This window comes from Artibeus jamaicensis, unplaced genomic scaffold (assembly GCF_021234435.1).
Source record: "Artibeus jamaicensis isolate MK-2021 breed Jamaican fruit bat unplaced genomic scaffold, CSHL_Jam_final contig_585, whole genome shotgun sequence".
Lineage (NCBI taxonomy): Eukaryota > Metazoa > Chordata > Mammalia > Chiroptera > Phyllostomidae > Artibeus > Artibeus jamaicensis.
In genome coordinates, this window is record NW_026521894.1 from 18,140,984 (window position 1) to 18,164,312 (window position 23,329).

The 23,329-nt window shown below is 33.7% G+C and overlaps 1 protein-coding gene across 1 annotated transcript in view; it reads left to right on the forward strand.

The window, feature by feature from the left end:
• CNTN5 (contactin 5) overlaps nt 1–23,329 on the forward strand; it is a 470,769-nt gene that overhangs the window by 138,871 nt on the left and 308,569 nt on the right. Inside the window, exon 6 of the mRNA XM_037146258.2 lies at nt 22,893–22,995. Coding sequence (XP_037002153.2) covers nt 22,893–22,995 — 103 coding nt within the window. The remainder of the gene's footprint in view (nt 1–22,892; nt 22,996–23,329) is intronic.

The window sequence follows — 23,329 nt, forward strand, 5'->3', positions numbered from 1 at the left end:
TATTTCTCAAATTGGTCTATTGCCTCCAGAATATTTTAGTTTATTTTAATTCACAGTTTTAGATCACCACGAGGTAATTGTTGAAATTTAGATTAATATGCTGCTTTTGGAGGAGTGTACTTGTATTTGAGTTGCCTTAGGGGCCATAGATTAGCTTCTTTTTATTTAGACAATTTTTACATTATGAAGACACCCATTTTCTTATGGTTACCACTTTCCTTATCTTTCCCTGCACAGCTGTTCTTAATATGATCGACCTGATTTTCTCTGAGCATCTAATAAGGTATTTAAAAATAACCTTACATCTCCCTATGAATCATTAAAAATGACTTTCTTCTATTTTTTTCTCCTGAGATAATTTTCACATTGAATCTCAGTTAATTTGTCTAAAATTGAGTAACTCTATGGTGAACATTTTAAGGTTTCCTTTACCTTGCAAGGATATCAAATTTATATTCTTATTGATATCCTTCTTTGTTGGATTTTATTCTTATTTTGTAATCACTTTTATTATCCAGTGCTAAAATCACACATCCAGGATATTGAAAATTCTAAAACTATTTATCTGAAAAGTAATTTGTAAAATTTAGAGAAGTGTTTCTTCCATGGTTCACCCCAATGAGATAGTTAGAAAATTTATTGTAAAATAATAAGACTGATAGTTTTAAGACAGATGCACTGAAACTCATATATATAAGTGAGTCCGGTGTTCTTCAAAGTAGAGATACTGAGAGGCAATTCACTTATACCAAAAATAATCTTGCCATTATTCAAAATATTAAAAAACTCAGTGATTCATCTTACTGTTTTATAACCCCTGTCTTTCAATGCTGTGGAGGGGAGATAGTAGCTGCAGAGGTGGAAAGCTTGATAATGGTTAATGAATGTTTTTCCTATAAACCGGGCACTGTGTTGAAAGCATTTCATAATTCTTTCACTTAGTCTGCATAACAAAAGTACATTTTTAAAAAGATTTTACTTATTTACTTTTAGAGAGAAGGAAACACAGGAGAAAAAGACAGAAACATCCATGTGTGGTTGCCTCTCGTGTGCCCCGTTTTGGGGACGTAGCCCACAGCCCAGGCATGTACCCTGCCTGACTGGGAATCTACGTGGTGATACTTTGGTTCGCAGACCAAACCACACCACACAAGCCAGGGCCAAAAACTATATTTTGAGCTTATTTTCTTTTATAGTTAAATAATCTGCTTTTAAGACAGTAACAAGTTCTTCTGCATATGTTTGCATGGCTCAAGAGTACGCTCCTAAATGTTATACTTTATTGGTCATTTACCAGTATGCTAAGGGACTCACCATGGCCGTAGTTGGTGGGGGCTACAGACTCACTTGCAGAGTGTTTTTCCCACTCTGTCACTATGCTTTCCTGATGATATCAATGCCAAGTTGGAGTTTGGGATTACTTGATTAATGCTACCTGAAACAAAATTTAAAAGGTGTCATTAGATGAGACCCTCAGAATGAATAGCCGGCTTATATGAAAACAATATTTACTCCAGTTTATTTGGACTAAAGTTGTGAAGGTTTTTCTTTTTAGTTTGTCTAAGAAGAGAGAATCCATCCAGTTTATGAAATCAGAGTGTAAAGAGTAACCCATATAAGTAGAATTGGGGTTACACCGATTTTTGGAAATGATAGACTCCATCCACAGACAATAGAAGGTTGCCTGCTATATAATGTGTTAATGATGTGTCAAGAGCATTCGTAGACTAATTTTCTTAATAATTAGTAAAGTCTAGTTCATATTAAGCATGACTTTTTTCCTTTAAATTCAGGTTTTCTTTTAAAATGTCAGAATGTTAAAAATTAATTATGAAGAAAAAATAAATGAAGAATGCGCTAAATCCAGAATCCTAAACAATAATTTGATCACTCACTCATTTAAAAATAAATTAAAGCCAACATAAAGAAAGATTTTGCTGTGATTCTGACATCATGATGATCAAATACGTTTAATACAAATCTTATAGATGAGATACGTTCAAAAAATTTGTGTGTATAAAGAGCTGTGCTACCATAGACTGGTCACTGCCACAGGTAGTGGCAATTTTGCATTTGTTTAAACAATGCAAATGCAAAACAATTTTGCATTTGTTTAAACAAAAGATGTATCCTCGAGAAGATTTTAGAAAATTTGAAATTCAGAGGGATGTAAAAGCAGAAAACAAGTTAAAAACCCCAGCAGGGGTTATTAGGGGTTCTACCCTCAGAGATGGACTCTTGGCAGACCCAGACAAAGGCAGTGGGCCCACTGTCTGCAGCCTCTCCTCCCCATACTGGCACCAGGCTCATACTACTCCAGCTAGAGTTCCATCAACTAAACAGTCATTTAGGTGAAGAAGCATTAGGCTTTTGAAAAATTAAATGCCACAGAGACAATAAGAATCAGTAATTGATACTTTAGCATTATATTAGTTGTCATATTTTCCTTGCTTTTAACATTTTGCTGAGACAACTTCCCAAAGAGAGTTGGGTAGGGCTATAAAGAATAATAGGAGGGAATTTGGCATCACTTGTAAAATGTTATTTATATATACATATTTAAATATTTAAAATTTTATAGATATAAAATCAGGAAGATCAGGCAGAGAGCTTTTGAGCCAGACTTAATTGAAATTCTAGTTCCGCCTCATTTTTAACTAAACAACCTACCCTTTCTAACCCTTGGTTTCTTGATGCATGTAACAGTGATTAAAACTACCTTGAGATTGTTGTAAAGATTAGAATAATTATGCATATAAAGAATCTGACACAATTCACATTTTCTGTTCGATTGTTTGTTTTGGTGCTAGGGATTCAAGAAAAAAACACATTCTTTGGTCCTCAAAGAACTCACAATGTCACAGGGAAGGCAGACAAGGTGAAGGATCTTTTAAAAGAAGCCACATCACAATGTACAAAGAGTAAAATAAGGAGGCATAATACATCAGGGTGCAAACGGGACAAGAACTAACTACAAATTCAGTAGATGCTTTTGCACAGTGAAGTTGACATTTGGGTGCAGTGTTGAAAAAGAAAAGGAGATTTTCTTTTTAAAATTAATTTATTTTAAAATATATTTTATTGATTATTTTATTTAAGTTGCCCCATTTCCCCCCCTTTATTCCCCTCTGCCCTGCACACCCCCTCCCACCCACATTCCCCCTCTTTAGTTCATGTGCATGAGTCATACATACAAGGTCTTTGGCTTTCATATTTCCTATACTATTCTTACCCTCCCCCTGTCTACTTCTAACTACCATTTATGCTCCTTATTCTCTGCACCTAGAAAAGGAGATTTTCAGTTGCCCTAATTCTGAACTGACATTATGGACAAAGGGAAAACATGCAAGAAGGCAAATAGAAAGAAGTGGAATTAAAAATAAAAACCTTTATCTTTCATGTTTTTGTTTGAGGCTGACTCTGCCTCTGTGAAGAAAGCCTGTGACGGAGGGAGGAGAGGTTCTTCTCCCTTCTTAACCAGAAGCATTCTTGTTTCTGGGACCCAAAATCCCAAACAGTTATGTTAGTACTACAAATTGCTTGTTATGAACTAGGTAGCATTTTGTGAGTTAAATAGCAAACTATTACTTAATTTTCTTTTTTGAATATATTTTATTTTCTATGGAAAAAAATGTCTTTGGCTTTGAAGCACTGAATTACTATAGAACACATGGCATGCAATTCATTCATTATTTAACATCATGGAGAAGGGCATGGACTCTGGAGCCAGTCTCTCTGCACTCAAATCCTGTCAATAGCATTTAATAGCCATGACTTTGAACAAGTTTTCTGATTCAATTTCCTCAGAGGTAAAATGGGGATGAATACCAGACCAATTCAGAGGGTTGTGAGGATTAGAGTTGCTACATCTATAGGAGTTAGGTACCCATTACATAGTAAATCCCATGTAAGGACTGACATTATTTTTATTACTATATTACCCTTCTACATGAAACAGTGATTATTGTATGACCTGAAATGTCATACTAGGCCTCTAATTGTAATTTCAGGTTTTAATTTATTTCTGCCACGTTAGAAATCTTATAAAAAGTTAACAAAATAAGATGGAAGTGGTTTATAACCTACAAAAATGATTCACAAGTCCAATTATCAGCAATATAAAAAATAATGGTAAAACCCAAAGAAACAAGACCTCACGGAAGATCCGTAAGGAACTCGCTTGCTTGCTTGCTTGCTTGCTTGCTTGCTTGCTTGCTTGCTTACAAATCTTATTTTACTAAACTTACTTAAGCTTGTGGAACAAGCAGATATATCTAGCTGGGATAAGTTGGGGTGTACCTTAAATTTTTTTCCGAAGACTTTTCAGGGTTAGAAATTGAACAGTTGTGTAGCCAGTGTGTTTGCAGTGAACGCTATAGGTATAGTTCTGCTTCTAGTTCTTTCTTGAAAACATTTTTTCTTACATCCAAACAGAAGCTGGGAAATTTGCAAAGATGGGCTCCCTGTCCACTATGAATCCACTTCAGATCTACTCCCTTCTTTTTCAAAGGAAAGAAAGTATTTATATTTTTTAATTTTTTAAATCTTTATTTTATTTTTTCATTACCATTTAACCCCTTATAGATTCCTCCCCCCAGCAGTCACCACACTGTTTTCCATGTCTATGAGTCCTTCTTTCTTTGTTCTCAACCCTTCCACCCCTTCGCCACCTCCCACCAGCTGTCATCTGCTCTCCATCTATGAGTCTGTCTCCATTTTCCTTGTTAGTTCATTTTGTTCATTAGATTCCACATATGAGTGAAATCATATGGTACTTGTCTTTGTCTGGCTTGTTTCACTTAGCATAATGTTCTTCAGGTCCATCCATGCTGTGGCAAAGGGTAAAATTTTCTTCGTTTTTATAGCTGAGTAGTATTCCATTGTGTAAATGTCCCATAGTTGTTTTATCCACTGTTCTTCTGCTGGACACTTGGCTGCTTCTGTATCTTGGTGACTGTAAACAATGCTGCAATGAACATAGGGATGGTTATGTTCTTTTGAATTAGTTTTGGGTTCCTTCGAAAGGTGTGTCTTAAATACAAGTCTCTAATTGCTGTTGCTTTCTAACATGAATAGTTATCCTTAATCATTATGGTTGACCTTTGAACAACACAGGTTTGTACTACATAATACTGCCCACTTATGCACAATTTTTTTCAATAAATATGCACAATACTATAAATGTATTTTCTCTTTATTATAATTTTCTTAATAACATTTTTTCTCCAGCTTACTCAATTGTAAGAATACAGTATATAACACATACAAAATACAAAATATGTGTTAGTTGACCATTTATGTTATTTGGTAAGGATCTGCTCAATAGTAGACTATTAGTAGTTAAGGTTTCAGGGAGTCAAAAGTTATATGCAGATTTTCAACTCTGCAGGGGCCAATGCTTCTAACCCCTGCATTGTTGAAAGGGGTTAGTCTCTATATATTTGATGGTCAAACTCTTTTTGTTCTTTATTTTGGCTTCATTTGGCTTCATGGATAATATGTTTAATAAGTAATAATAACAAGTAAACTTATTAGTGTAGCCCTCCTATTGTACATTGCCAAGACTTACAGATTGTTTTGTGAAAAAAAGTGAAAATTCAAAAACATTGTGGTTTATTTCTCATCATTAACAAGCTTAGGATAAAATCTCCATTTCATCAATGTTAAAGACAAGGTAAATCTCTTTAGTGAACAAGGACTAAAGAGTGTTACAGTATATTAATGGATTAATCTACTTTTAAGATATTGTATCTTTTTTGTTATATAACATGTATACATCTAGATAGAACCAAAATCTGGTGAATTCAATTTTTATCTCCAAATGATATTAAAATCTGAAATTACCTGTGAAAATTTGAGGAAAATTCTGAAAGCTTTATGATGTTTTCTCAGACGTGTATAATGATAAGTTCTTGAGTGAGTGTGAATATTAGCCATCTAATGCTGTATATGTAATTGGTGCTTGACAACTAGCCCTTATCTCTTAGTTTGTAATAGACTCTATCTAGATGCTTGAACCTACCATGATCCAAGACTGTATAAGCCAAAACTAAGCATAACACATAGTTCTCTGACCACTAATAAATTATCCATCTCATCAGAAAAATAGTATATGCAATTAGATAGTAAAACTTGACTAAGTAGAGATGAGAAATGTAAATAAAAAATGCTATGAGAATTTATAGGATGGGTTTATCATTGTGAGCTACTGTGGTTATAGAAGGTATTCTTGAGGTAAAGAAACTTAATCCAGCCCTGTTAACGATGAATATTTGAGTGAATACATAGACCCATAACTTTATGCCATTTCATAGGCAGTCTAACCAAAGCAATGGGCTTATTAGATCAAGTTAAAAAGCTACCTTTGGAGCAGATGTTTAGGGGTTTCTATGCTAAAATGAGTTTAGATTTTTATCATTAAGGTGATAGGAAATTGCTAATTTTTAAATGAAAAATAAATGATGATAATGTTATTTGATAAGATTAAGCTGGAGTCATTGTACATAATAGATTGGATAGGGAAGACAGCAGAATCAGAGGCCAAGTGTACAAGTACCCGAGGTCTATGTAGTTGAGTATCAATTAAAATTTATGTCTATGGAAAGAAATAGGAAGAGACCCATACAAGAAATACCACAAAGTATATTGTGAAATTTCCTAGTTTTCTCCTAAAAACTCTCAGACGTCCAATCAGAAGTGAAGACAATATTTATTCAAACAAATCCAATATAGTAGATCAAAATTTTAATAGGAACATAAAACCAAGTATTCAATGAGCAAAACTTATGAACCATGGACTGCAGGCTGACCCAAAGAGTGGCAAGTAGCCAGATTGTAGTTAATCAATTTATACTCAGGCACTACAGATACAAAGAAGAATAAACTACATTTCTACATTGCTAGAAACCACATGCAATGAAGAATATAAAGTAAACATCATTAAAATTCAATGATATGTGCACTAAAATAATTATTTCAACTGTGAAAATAAAGAATAGAGTAAAATTAATTCACCTAAAAATGAGGAGGTAAAATTTGAGTATGATTCTGAAAGCTGTATGATAGGTTATAAATAAAGAAAAAGCTTAAAGAATTACAAAGAGAGTCAGAAGCATGTGATTGTAAAGTATCATTTGGCTACAGCGCAAGATTTGTGAGGAGCAGAGTCACTAAATATGACTAATCACAGGGTAAGTTTCAAGTTATGAAGGGCTTTGAATGCCACACTACTGGGTTCAGATTTTATTTCAAAACTATTGAGTAAACAGAATTCTTTAAATAGGGAATTAACATTAAATTTTTGTTGTTATTGTTCTTTGTTGTTCTTTTTAAATTTTGTTTTTCAATTATAGTTTACACTCAATATAATAATGTATTAGTTTCAGGTGTATGAGCATAGTGGTTAGGCAAGCATATGCTTTACAAAGTAATTTCCCTGATATTTCAAGAGTGTCCACCTTGCACCACACATAGCTTTTTTGTTGTTTTTTGTTTTGTTTTTGTTGTTGTTCATTTGCTTGCTTGCTTTCATGACAAAAACTTTATCTAGTACTAATAGAGGACAGACCAGCAGATGAAAATGTTGATCTGGTGTTGTAAATGATTTTTTTTGAAAAAAGGAATGGATTGATAGTATGCTATACCTCTATTGTTCTGTTAACTAACGAAAGATCAATGGATATGATATAGGACAATCCAGTTTATTTTTCACAAGCAGACAGAGTGAGGAGCTGAAACAGTACAGAAAGATGAGTTGCCTTGAAACAACATGGGATTTCAAAAGACGAGTTATGAAGATGTAAGAAATAAAGACAGACTAAAGGAGACTTAGGTGTAGTTTTGGGGCTAGATAAGACAGTTCAGATTTGATGAAGATGGTTTGACCAGTATGATCACTGGAATGGCCATACATAAATATCTGTAATACGGAGAAAAACATAATTAGTATCCTAAGAAGTCACACACTGTGGTGATTCAAAAGCAGGGTACAAGATTTATTGCTGAGGAAACTACAGAACTTTTTGGGGGTTTGTTTTTACTAGAAGAGGTATGTTTTTGTTTGTTTCTCCTTGTCCTCCTCCATCTTCCATTCAACTTGAAGTGAAGTTTATTGATAAACTAAATTTTAGTGTGTATGGGATGATATTGATATAATTTTAGATAAGGATCAACAGCATGTGCAAAGGCTAACAATCAGTTAAGGCTAAAGTATATTTTGAAAACAGCAAGCAATTCCATTACATAGAACATTGGATGCATGAATGGGAAGAGTGAGAAGTAAAGTTAAAAGATAACTTAGGACTAGAACATTGATATCTTTGAGTGGAAAACTAAGAAATGTAGACATTAGTAAATAAAGAGATCGGTCCCATGAATTTCAACAGTTGCAGTCAATTGATGTTGAAATAATGTCTCGTTTTCCTAGTTGCGCTTCTCATTTAGAGATGATATTCTGTCTTGGTGGCATCCATGTTTATTTACATCAATGATCCATTCAAGGTAGTGACCTCCTAGGTTCATGTGCTTGCTTCCCATGAAATCGTACACTCCGTGCCACCTTAGCCACCCATTACAAAAGTAATAGCCTAAATTTGGCCATTACCAATTATTCTGCCTTCATCAAAATCTCAATGTTAAGTAAACAGCTTTCTGCCACATCCTCCTTTCTGTCCAAATAATTTTGTTTAACACTTTTCACTTGATTCTTTAGCCTTTCAAACTCTCCAATCCAATCCTTGGATCAATCCACTATTCCACTGTCCATCACACGCTCATGCTTTCAAGCACCTTTTATTTTCTAGCTTAGATTTTATATTAACTTAATGTAAACATTTTTCTGTACAAAATCTTAACTCTGCATCTCCTGACCCATCTGTCATATTCTACTCACTTGCCAAATCTCTAACCCCAACCTCAGCCTTTGTCCCATTAACTTCGTGGTTGTCTAGGCAGCTGACGGGGTAAAAAAAATACATAATTTTAAACACATGTTTTGCATTAAGTTTATGATTTAATTTATCTTTCAAGCAACAAATATAACATCTTACAATTTATCATAGACTTATGCTCCCCTGGCTTTTAGCATAACTAATGACCTGTTCTTGGCAGTTCTGTGCACTGTGTCCCATGTCCTCTTACCTGACTTGAAGAATTTCCTTCTGCAGTTATTCCCTCTCTCTCCCCCATTACTTACTCCCTCCATACAGAATGATTCTCATCAGTAAGCATATTAGAACACTTACCATCTTAAAAGTAACCCTTTCTTGATCCAAATCTCCCTCCAACTTACATTTTATTTTCTTCTACTTTAGGGCAAAACTTCTTCTAAGACTTGTCTAAACTCTATTTCAGATTTATTTCCTATTTCTTCTCATGTCTAATCCTATGAGGCTTTAACGGCCACCACTTATGCCACTAGTGATCTTCACATCACCAAAGTTAGTGTGCTGGATGAAAAGGAATCCAAATTAAAATAATGACAATCAGAATAGAAGGGGGGAAATGTTATGGAAATGAAATTGACTGAATTTGACAATGATTATAGAGAAATGAATTTTTCACTGTATTCATTTACAACATATTTTATTCTCATATGACCATATCACAGTAACTTAAAACAAAATATAGAACTTTATGATTTTATGTTAAAATTACCTTCAATTTTCCTCAAAATGAGTATATAATATAAGCATTGAACTACATAAAAATAAAATACTCTCAGCTACATAACTTATCACACATCTTCTACATAGTTGATGAGTAGATTAACTAATTTAGTTATCAAATGTTCTTGAGCACTGACTTTGTATCAGGCAATATTTGAAGATATAAGAAAACAAAACAATATGGTCTCTGTTCTACTTTACCTTATAGATTAGAAGAGAAAACAGATGTTAAGCAAAGGAATGCAAGTGCAATCAGATTGAACAATCAATTATAACCATAATTAGTTTTTTAAAAAGAAAGAGTAGTATAATATACACAGAGAGATAATATATAATATATAGAAACAGAGTGCTTTATATTATAGAAAGAGTGTAATATACACATATGGAATAAGAGAGAGAGGGAAAAACAGTAACATTTGAAGTATAACTTAGTTATCTACAAAATTGGAAATGACTAAATCAATTCTGCTTTGCAAACTGTGGGAACTTTTCATAAGGAGCAACATGGAACAATGAGGGGAAGTTGACTTCAGAATTAATATAGTCCTGGATTGAACTGCTTACCTGTAATTTAATAACTTATTGATGTTGAGGAAGTGATTTAACTTCTTCAATACTCAGTCCTCTCCTATTTAAGTTGGAATAGTCATATCTATTTTTTTTGTGTTTTTAGGATTCAAATGCCAATTTAGTTCTGCACACTAAACAATAGCACCAGGTTTATAGCAGGTGTTGAGCCAACATTTATTTTCCTTTTCGATATCTAGAGCCTTTAATGCACATAAAGCCCAGTGATGGGGATGTGATAATTGACATCCCCCTCTGGAAATATTTATCTTTTAAACCACAGAGCTTTTGAAATCAGTAGGAGTTTGTAAAATAAAATATGCAAATTGTTTACAGAGGAAATCAGGGCAGAGCTGGCATGTTTAGTGCCTCCAATGTGAGTGCTAACAGCAGGAATGCCGGCATTCTCAATAACAAGGCTGCATGAGAAAACAATCTGTGCTGATCACCGTGTAAAAATAAACTTTTAACAGTAGTTTAAACAATGCATTTGTCACATTTTATCCAAGAGTATGCAACCGGGCAGCTGATCACTTGTGCAGGCAGAACTAATTCCTCTAGGACCCTTTAAGTCCCTTGAATTCTTGGTGAGTACAATGTGAATAGATAGATGATTATGTGTAACAAGCTTATTTGGAAGGGACAATCTCTCTGAAGAATGTTAAACATCTAGAAATTAAAGGCAATATGGTTGAGTGTTCTAGGTAGTTTCAAAGAACAGAAGTTTACTCAAATAAACCTAAATAGGAGACTTTTGCTTTCAGGAGATACAATATATGACATAATATGAGAAAGTAGGTATTAAAGAATTCCTGCATTAGGGTCTGAAATACAGCATGACTTTGTGGGGACAGAGACTGAAAGGTAGTTGAATTCAAATTGTTCTAGCAATCTTAGCAACGAGAATATACAGCTATTCCTTCTATTCCTTCCCCAATAAGTGACTAAACTATTGTATACAGTTTATCCACTCCCCAAGTCTTATCCTCTGACCTGAATCTATTCTCCCTACCTTCCAGACAGTGTGTGTGTAGAAACTTCTTCCTCATAACTTAGGTTTATCTTGACTCACCTTTATCTGACTTTTATATCTCACTGCATGCTTTAGTTTCTCAGTGAAAGGACTATGGATCTAGCAATTTGTGATTAATGTGTTTAATGCAGTAAGAAAAGCTCACCATAATTCTGAGGCATCTTATTTTTGTCTTTTTAATGAAAAAATATTCTGGTAGAAATAAATATTTGAATGAATTCTATAGAAATGTAGTGTCTAACTCACAATTGAAATGAACTAACTCTTTTTAGGGTGGAATAATCCCTAGAATGATTTAGAGCTCTTCCAAGCATTTAATTATTGGACTGAGCATTAATATGTCATTAACAACCATTACATTTTTTTAATTTAATTTCCTCTTGAGTTAGTACAGTTGTTTGCCATTACTGAGCCCAGTCGAACTAGCTTTTGAAAGAGGCTCCTTGCTGTAGAAATTAGGACCCTAGTTCATTCATTAACTGTTCTGTTGTTATGCTTACATAGATCTTGGAGACAACTTTAATAAGTTAAAATACCAACATTTTTAACGGGGACCTCTCTCTGTTTTTTCCTCTCTCTCTCTTTTTCCTCATATTCTAAATGCACACATATAAAAGAACAGATAGACAAACACAACTGCAAAAAGTTAAGGAAAAAAATTTAAGTTTAAAAATTGCCCATTTTCAATAATTTTATTTACTTTTTAGAAATATTTCAGTTTATTTAAATTGTTAAGTAGAATCCTTAAATGATTTTTTTCATGTGCCACTTGAAACAGACACACTCTGAAATGCATCATTGGGTGATTTCATCATCATGTGAACATCATAGCTTATACTTAAACCTAGATGGTATGGCTTATTATACACTGAGGCTATGTGGTATACCCTGTTGCTCCTAGATACAAGCTTGTGCGGCACGTTGTTGTGCAAAACAACATGAGATTAAATCTAGCACAAGAGAAGGTGAAGTAATCAAGAGAGGAGGTGACAAAGTTGTGAGGCTACTGACAATGTAACATGGCACATTGTTTCACAGAAAACATTTTTTAAGTAGAAAGCATACACTCTAAAATAATAAAAAATATTGTATAGTAAATACATAAACCAGAAACACAGTCATTCATTACTAAGTATAATGCATTATACATAATTATATGTGCAATACTTTTATGTGTTTGGCAGCACAGTAGGCTTTGTTTACACCAGCATCATTACAAACATATAACTAATGTGTTGTTCTACAACATTACAATGGCTGACATCACTACATGATAGAAATTTTTCAGCTCCGTTACAATCTTATGGGACCACCATTGTATATGGGTTCATCACTGACTAGAACATCATTATGTAGCACATGACTGTAATGGACTTACCATAAAACTATATATGATTTTTATTGTGTACATGTATTTATAGAGAAGTTTCTATAGTTTTATTTGTGAATATTTATGAAAATGGCAAACATATCTACTTCTGTAATAAAGAAAAACTTTCCAATATACATATTCAAAGAGAGTATTTAACTCTTTGTCATCAATTTCTAAGTTTATTCTATGTAGACTATTGTTTTAATGCTAGAGAGCTTATATGTTTGTTCATGAAAGTATATAGTTGCTTTCTTTAGTCCTTACTTTTATAAATTTTTTTAATTTATTAATACATATAGAAGAAACCCATGGATGATGGGAGGAGGTTATACTTCTGTAAATCACAGCAGCAAGAGTAGGAGAAGGAAATTTAGTAATCTGAATTATAGCGTGAGCAATTATAAGCAAGGGGTTATTGGTGAGACAACCCCTTGACCAATTTATTCTTGTTGCTTGGGGATGGAAAAAATACCTATTGATTTCATTGATTTTCAGAAAATATATAATAGTAATGAAAAACATTTCCTAATAATAAACCTCTCTAGCTCTTCTCAATCTCTCTAGATAAATAATACTCATAAAGGTGAATTTACTTAAAGGAAACAAAAACCTTGTATTTCCCCTTGTCAGAAGATCCATTAATCCCTGTATTGACATAAAAATGATTCCGTTCAAGAAACATTGATTTAGGTTAAAATACTTTTCAAAGTAAGAAAACAATATGTTGTCTATCTATTTAGGTTTGTAAAATTATTACCCAAGGGCTTATTAGGGAATTTTTTAAAAAGCATCTAAATACTTTTCTAAATGATTAAAGTTTTAAGATTATAACTTTTAGTTTATTTGAATAGATCAAGGAGGGATATATTAATGCATAGTATATATTCTCTAACATGGCATTAGATTTATAAACCCTCAATTAGAAAAAGGTTCTATGATTATCTTAATTTTTCAACAAAGCCAGGGCTAGAATTAGAATTTTCATCATTTAGAAACAAATCACAGGTTAATATTTAATCTGTCCTAAAAGCATCAGTACAGTGACATACATGTCTCAGACATAGCAAAATCTCTGTACACATAATGTGGACTATTTAGTCATTATTTTCCCATTTTTCATGAATTATTATTATTATTATTGTCAGTATTTATTATTATTTATTTGAGTTTTCATTTCCTTATCAGGAGTTTTACATAAGATAACATATATTTATATTCAAATGTTTAAAGACAACAAAAACATTACAAATGAAACATATACTGAAACACAAGTACTATAAAGTAAAAATAATATAAGGAGCTCTGATATCACATTCATTTCTGGTGAAAGAGAAAATCCTCAAAACATTTTGTTACATAATTTTAATATATTTTAATGTGGAAATCACTTAATGTAGAAACTGTAGTTCTCATTACATTTGTTTTCAATTTACCAACATGTAGTTATTGATACACTGTGTATGAATGATAGTAATTAAGGTGCCATCATTAATAAAATCAGATGTGTACAATATTTGCAAATCAATAAACATAATACACCATGTACACAAAATGAAGGATAAAATCCACATGATCATATCAATAGACACAGACAAAACATTCAATAAAATTCTGCACCCATTTATATAAAAAATCAGCTAAGTAGAAATAGATGGAACATACCTCAATGTAATAAAAGCCACATATGATAAAACCAGAGCCATTATGCTCAATGGACAAACACTACAAATGTTTTACAAAAGCGTAATGGAAGTCCTAGACACAGCAATCAGACAAGAAGAAGAAATTGAAAATTCCAAATCCAAATTGGAAAGGAAGAAGTAAAACTGTCATTATTTTCAGATGACATGATATTATGTGAAGAGAAGCCTAAAGATTTCACCTCAAGAAAACTACTAGATCTGATAAGTTAATTCAGTAAAGTAACAGACTACAAAATAAATACCTAGAAATCAGTGGCATTTGTATACACTAATAATGAACTATCAGAAAGGAAAACTAAGAAAATAATCACAATTGCTTCAAAAAGAGTAAAATACCTAGGAATAAATTTAACCAAGGTTGTAAAAGACTTGTACTTGGAAAATTATAAGACACTGAAGAAACTGAAGAAAATACAAGTAAGTAGAAGCATATGCTGTCTTCATGGATAGGAAGAATTAACCTAACTAAAATACTACACAAAGCAATTTATAGATTCAACACAATTCCTATCAAGATACAAATCATATATTTCACAGGACTAGAATAAATATTAAAAAAATTTAGACCTTCAATAGTCATAGCAATATTGAGAAAGAACAAAGTTGGAGGAATCATGCTACTTGATAGCAAATGATACTACAAGGCCATAGTAATCAAAACAGCATGGTACTGGCATAAAAATAGATCTATAGATCAAAAGAACAGAATAGAGATCCCAGAAATAAGTCCACACCTTTATAGTTAATTAATATTTGACAAAAGAGGCAAAACATACAATAAGCTAAAGATAGTCCATTCAATAAATGGTGTTGGGAAAATTGTATACACATGTGCAAAAAAATGAAACTAGACCAACTTCCTACACCACACATGAGAATAAACTCAAGATGAATGAAAGACTTAAATGTTAAACTTGAAACCATAACAATTCTAGTAGAAAACATAGGGAGTAAAATCGTAGATATTTCTCATAGCAATATTTTTTCTGATATAGCTCCTTGGGCAAGGGAAATAAAGAAAAATAAAAAATGAATGGAACTACATCAGACTAAAAAGTTTTGCACAGCAAAGGAAACCATCAATAATATTTAAAAATCCATTGAGTGAAAGAACATATTGGCCAATGGTATCTAAAAAGGGCTTAATACTAAAAATGTATAAAGAGCTTTTAAAACTCAACACCAAAAAACAAAAACTATCCAATTAAAACATAGGCAAAGGACCTAAACAGACATTTTTCCAAAGAGGACATACAGATGGCCAACAGACATATGAAAAATATTCAACATCATTATAATTATAAGAAAAAGGCAAATTAAAACCACAATGACATACTGCCTCACACCTGTTAGAATGGCTTTTGTCAATAAATCAACAAACACATTTTGGTGAAGATGTGGAGAAAAGGGAATCCTCATGCACTGTTGGGAATGCAGCTTGGTGCAGCCACTGTGTAAAGCAGTATAGAGTTTCTTCAAAAATTAAAAATTGAGCTGCCTTATGACCCAGTGATTCCACTTCTGGGAAAGTATCCAAAGGAACCCAAAACATTAATTCAAAAGAATATATGCACCCCTATATTGATTGCAGCATTATTTACAATTGCCAAGATTTGGAAGCAGCACAAGTGTTCATCAGTGGATGAATGAATTTTTAAAACCTGTAGTACATTTACTCAATGGAATACTAATTGGCTATAAAAAAGAAGAAAATCTTACCCTTTGTGACAGTGGGGATAGACCTGGAGAGCATTATGCTAATGAAATAAGCCATTCAAAGATGAGTACCATATGATTTCATTCAAATGTGGAATCTAATAAAATAAACTAACAAACAAAATTAAACAGACTCTTAGATACAGAAAACAGACTAACAGCTGTTAGAGAGAAGGGAGTTTGAGGGCTGGCTGAAAAAGGTATAGAGATTGAGGGCGGGGGGAGCTCATCTTGTCACAGACAACAGTATGGTGATTACTAGAGACCAGAGTGTTGTAGGCAGTAGAAGTAGGTAAACATGGTGATAAATGGTGAAGAAAGGAGACTCGACTTGGGGTGGTGAATACAAATACAATAGAGATACAATATTGTAGGCTTGCACAACTGAAACTTATATGATTTTATTGACCAATATCATGCCAATAAATTCAACTAAAAATAAAAAATAAAATGGGACTAGAAGTAGGTAAACATGGTGATAAATGGTGAAGAAAGGAGACTCGACTTGGGGTGGTGAATACAAATACAATAGAGATACAATATTGTAGGCTTGCACAACTGAAACTTATATGATTTTATTGACCAATATCATGCCAATAAATTCAACTAAAAATAAAAAATAAAATGGGACTACAGAGCAATCAACCTGAAAAAATCCAATGCCTATTGATTGTAGAAATTAATTTCCAAATGAATGCTCATGCAGATTTATCAAGCCACTGCTGAGGCATCATAATAATTGAATGACAAAATATGACATTTCTAGATATTATATATCATCTAGCTCTTAGTTATATTTGAAATTTCTCTCTCACTAATACTCTTGCCCCATGCAATAAAATTAAATGTATGATAAAATTCTAGATAGAATCTCACTTGCACATCTTCACTGCCAATGCCCCCTCCCTTCCACCCAGGAGCCCCCACCAGTCCCACTGTCACGACTCATCCAAACCAGCTCCTCCCTTTTCCTAACCAATAATCTCTTCTTCCTGTCAACTCCAGTAATACTTTATTTGTGTTTTCTAATATAATTCATAATCTTTTATTAGGAAATATATAATGTGTTATATCCCTTACTAGAATTTACATGTTCTACTGAATGTTATAATGTTTAAAAATAAGACAAATCCTATGCACTGACAAGCCCTGGCCCCTGTTCCACCACCACCCCAATTTGTTATTTGGCTAAAGTAGACTATGACAGCCTGAGAATCCTCTAATGTAGACTATAACAAACTATAACAGCCTGTAGACTATGATGGCCTGAGAATCCAGATAGGTTATGACCCAACACTGGGTCACCACCATTTATGCTGAGCCCCATGAGTTTATCAGTCAAAACTACTTAGTCTGCAACTGAGAAACCAAACTTGAAATAATTCAAGCAAAATACAAAATTCAGTTTATTTTTCTGAGAGCAGGGCAAGAAGTTAAATCTGAGGTAGAACTGACATGCTGCCAGTACTCTCTCATTCCATCTCTCCTCTGTCTGCATTGGTTTAATTTTATCGGAAGTGGCTTAATTCTCTTCTATGGAAGATTAACGCCTTCCAGTAGTGGAGGTTCAATGGCTCTCAGACATGCAAACTCCCTTTTTTGCCACTAGGGAGGAACCGAATCTTGGACTCCCTGGTCTGTAATTCAGAAGTCCCAGCCTCAGCTGCCCATCCATGAATCAAACATTATGTTCAGAGCAATGGGATAATCTACCTAGCTGAGTGTGTGTCTGATGCACACAAGTTAACTGCAGCCAGGAAGGCAGAACTGATATGAAGACAGTGACTACTATTCACCCCATATGCTTAGAAAAGATAGAAGAAACACTTTCCAAAGGAAACACTGAGAATATGGGCACTATTCTTAGAAGACAAGAAACAGATCTGAGTAAAACTAGCAAAGATATTAAAGACAAAAATGTAAATACCTATTATTATTTGCACATAAAGTTAGCTAAACCTTAATTCATAAATTAAGCCAAAGTTTTAAGGTTTACTGGATATAAATCTCAGCCCCCAAAGTGAATATTACTATGAGTATCAGACAGAAATATCACTTGAAATGCTTAACTGCTAACAAGTGAACACTGATATCACTCACAACTGATCTCCCAACAATCAGGAAAAAATACCAGCTCTGCTGTGAGTACCATACATGCAAGTGAAGATAATTTGCCTGGTAGGGCAGCGACAATAAGTGCAGTATGATTATAGACCCTCTGCATGCCACTTTATTTCAGCTATTTTAGTTTGCTACACTCAAATCCTAAAAATGACAGGTAATGTGATAAAAATAAGAGTCAATGTCCATTCAACACTGGATCTCTATAATGTATATAAAATCACCTACAGAAACTGTGAAAATGTAGAGCTAATAGTCCCATCTTCATGGAGTACCTTTCGCTAAGCTCAAAATTGAACCTGGTAGCCTAAAATTTTGGTAAGGTTTCCTGACTTTTTCTGAGGTCATCAGCTCTCTGTTCTGCAACACACTCAAAAAACACTGTTCTAAATTTTATTCCACTTATGGAGAAGCACCCTAGCTCTTTGTAAGTAATTGGCATAAATAAGAAAATCAACAGCCACAAAGACATAGAAAGATAGTAATGAGCTCCCTGATGGAAGAGTTCTGCTTATGAGAAACTGGGGTAATTTGGGGTGATCTTCTACTAACATGTAATTCCAAAGTAGGCAAGACAACAAAGCCAAAAGAATCAGGAGTGGGGGAAAAGATGAAGACAGGGCACAGTGTTTTGTGAGCATATTTAGCTTAAAACAAGGGGCTATCAAAAATCAAAGAGATACATTGGCTGAAGAGGTAAGCTTGATAATTTTATCTCTGACTATGTATCTTATAGGATTATTTCTTTTATCTATCATTATCAAACCCTGCCCAACAAAAGAAAAAAAATACAGCTAAGCTGCAAATGACTTGAGATATTAAAAATGGTGGCTGAAATAAAACAAGCAGTGAAGGCAGGTGATCAGTGGTTGATGTAGTGCATGTGCAATGCCTGGATTGTTATACTCAGTGATTGAAATTCCCCAAAGGAGTGATGTCAAGAAAATAGTTGTGAAGTTAAGGTCAGAAGCCTCCTATTTGTGCTCCATTTTCAACAGCTATCTATAGAACTTTGGGCCACTTACCTGACCCCTTTGGTACTTCTCTCTCATCTCTAAAAGAAAGAGGACAAAGTCAATTAAAAGAAAAAACCTTAGTTGTAACATAATTATCCTATGGAATATAAAGCAAAACTTAATTCCTGAATGTAATCAGTTGTTAAAAAGCGAGACACATCTAAAGAGATTTCTCATCTGTCTTCATATTATCACTATCAGAGTAAAATTCAAAACAACCCATTATTTCTTTTTTTCAAGACTTTATTTATTTATTTTTAGAAAGAGGGAAAAGGAGGGAGAAAGGGAGAGAAACATCGATCGGTTGCCTCTCCCACGCCTAAACACGTTTCCTAGGACTGGGATCAAACCTACAATCTTCAGGTACACAGACCGGTGCTCAGTCCACTGAACCACACCAGCCAGGGCAGAACCAGTTATTTCTTACACTGCAGCTCAAATTAGCTAATATAATTTGAAGCCTTTATTCAAGCTTTTAAGTTTTATTTTTAACATCTAGTATAGATATTAGCAAACCTCTTGTTCCCTTAGTGAGGCTTCACCTTATCTTTGGCCGTATGGGAATTATTTGAGGCACACCAGAAAGCCGAACCTGGATAAAATTATTTTCCAGATTTTACCAGGAGTACCCATATTTTGAGTCATTCTTAAAAATTAAAGCTATAAAAGAATGTCTTCTTTGCAGTCACAAACATTATTGAGAAGAGAACACAGAGAATATTTGAGTCTGGCTCCTATTAACCAAAAAGTATCAATAATATCATGGCATGATTCAGAGTCAGATTGAGATTTTGAAGGGCCTGAAATGTTGTCCAATTCTGGGACCTACTTTAGTAAAAAGCTAAAAGAAGCACTAATGTAAACGTTGATTCCAGAGGGAATTTTTTACTTATGGTAGAAAAAGAAATCAAACCAATTTACTAGAGTTTTAGAGATTCAGGTCTCTTTCCTGTGAGACCTCTTTAAGCAATTTACTAGAAATAATTATACAAAAATATTTTTTAATTCAACCTGACTTTCACTGCCCTTCTACAACACTCTAAAGTGCTCGTCAACTGCCAGCACTCACAGGTACTTGTATACGTAAGGATGTTAGTTTAATATGCTTAAGTTTATAAGTATCATGAGAAATCATGTATTGAATCATCAGCTTAACAGGCAGACAAGGAATGAGAATATTACAAAATCAATATTGGGACCAAACAGAGAAAGCAGAAGGTGACATTAGGGACTTTTGTAGGTAGCCATTGAATATGATACCTAGGAATCTTTAGATAAAGTCTTACAAGTAAGAGGGCATTAAACATAAAATTCTCAATATTGGATACACTCATCAAGGTATCACTAGCAGGCCAAATAGTATATTCAAGACAGACATAGGAAAAAAAGAAGGCATGTGACAATGAAAGAAAGAAATTTGAATAAAGTCAGGGAAGAACAGGAGCAAGGTATATAATAAAAGCAGTAGAAGAAAAAACTATTACTGAGAAAGAGCTAGAGAGGAGGTACTTCACCATTTTTTGAGTGATGTAATAGTACTAGTCATCAGTTCACTTGTTATATATCAGGCTTTTGACACACAATGAACCTAAGACTGCGAAGAAAATGAGTGAGCTAGCCTTTTAGAACAGGACACTACATTAATGGTGATTCCCTTCTGTTCCCTCAATTTATAGTTTAGAAAAATGAGGCACAAAGGCCACTGCTGTGTCCGAGACGATAATCTAGCAGAGCCAGGTCCAGAAGCCCAGTCTCTCTAATAAAAACATCAGTGATTTTTTTTTACGATTGCTTTACAGATAACTAGAAAAAAACAAAGATAATCTTCTTGTCCTCTGTGAACTTAAACACTTCATCTAAAGTTGTTTCCCATCTTCCTTCAAGACCTGTCTCAAATCAATAATATATAAAAATGATTAGCACATAAGTGTTGTCTTTGTCGAAGGTAACTTTTTCTCCCTTTGCACACCCAATGCATCTTGCCTGAATATCTTAGAGCATTCATCTTACTCTGTCTGGGTTTCTCTCTCTCCTCAGCTCTCTGTTCCCACAGGCATACACAAAAGAATTCCACACAGTGCTATACATGCACACAGACTTATATGTGCAAATATGCCCATAAACACAGACACCCCCAAGCACCCGCACAAGCTCCTCAGGGAAGCTTCTGTGCTAAATCATAACTGTGTTACCTGTAGTGCTTTACGCCTGCAGTTTCCTAGAAATTATTTGGGGAAGGAAATTAGCTTGAGGGCTGCCTGAGGGCACTAGCATGGGAATTCAGCAGGCCTCAGCTAGTACACTGAAAGCCTTATCCAGTTCATGGTTTCAAATGCCATCTCTAAATGATGACACTTCATATATATCACCTGTCCAGAATTCATCTCGAACTTCCTTCTCTTGTTCATGATCTGGTCAGATCCTTTCTTCTCAATATTTTATAGATATCAAACTAAATGTTCCTAAAATAAAAGTCATCAACTTTCCTACTATAGCTGTGTTCTTTTTTCTCTAATTAACGTCACCCAACTCCTCCCCACCCCACCCCCAAGCCCTAGCCCGAGCTAGAAACCTTAGTATTATTATTGGAGAGGCCCATACCTTTATCCTCAGCACCCCTATTATATGCCAAGTTTAATTCTTCAATGAGTATTCCCAATTAGTGTTTTTCTCAATTTTTTTTACTACCGTACTTTAAGTTCAGGCCTTTATTACTACTACCTGGAATTACTGAAATAATGTAACTAACTTGCCAGTCTCTGCTCCAATTCTAGTATGTATATCTAAGCAAAATGTCAGTCCCTTATTCAAAGCCCCAGTCCTCCAGATTACTTACAGGTTAAAGTTTGAATGACTTACCCTGATGATCAAGACCATCAATTTTTTGGACTCCATTTTTATTTCCAAATTTGCCTAGTATCATTTTCTTTCACATATCAATATGCCAGAAAAAATTGATTTTTCTATTGCTGGTGGTTTCCCATCTCTCTTTGTTTATGCCATTCCATTTACTTTTTTTCTATATTTCCTCCACTTTTACAAAGCCTATTTTTATAATCCCCTCAGATGCACTTAATACTTTAGGAATACCTCTCTTACAGCACTCATCACTTTCAATCTTGCATTGCAATTATTTTGATAAATAACTCTTTTCCCATACTTAAGTGTAGTGTATGTTCTTTCTTTCCTTAAGAATACACTTGTCAAGTGCTTGAGAGCACAGTCCATAGATAATATATCTCTGTAATGCCCACAATAATTAGGAAAATGCTTGCAACTTATAGATATTTAATGAGTATATTAACTTAATAAATAAGTGTTCACTCATTTGACAATGATAAAGTTCTGGTACCTTTATCTACTTTTTTAAAATCAACAATTATTTACCATGAGAAATATTCATAGTTATTCATTTCATTTAGAATATGACCAGTACCTAAACTATCAGTGTTAATTAACACTTAAATAATTATTTTACAAAGTACTGAACATACCACACAATCCAATCATTATAGTAAGACAGTCACCATAATGACTAAGTTTAAGTATATTTTTTTTCAGTGCATCAAAAATTTAGCAGCCCTCAAACAGACATTAACCACCAAACCACTGTGCTTTTTCAGTGTAACCATCGCCAGGATTGAAAAGAAATTGTGACATTTATTTTATGCTTAAAGACTGTTCTTTATTTCCCAGGTGTGATGGGAGAATACGAGCCGAAAATTGAGGTCCATTTTCCTTTCACAGTTACAGCTGCTAAGGGAACAACGGTTAAGATGGAGTGTTTCGCACTGGGCAAGTAAGTACATATTCTTCCATAATTACACGCAATTGTTTATTAAAATGAGACATATCTTATTTTTGAATCACTTATTTTGCTAGGTTTCATTTTCCCAGAAGCTCCTTGTTTGGACAAAGTAACCACTTATAATTATATTTCTAGTCATTTCTATGAACAAGAATATATATATATATATTTGCTATTTTAACACAGAGAAAGCTTTTTTAAATAAAAAAGAGATTTACATCCCTGTCAATGGGTCTTAAATTTTGGTATTATTCTTAAATTTTACTCAGCAATGATATAAATAAAAGAAGGATAAAAAATTAAGGTGATATCCACTACTCACCTA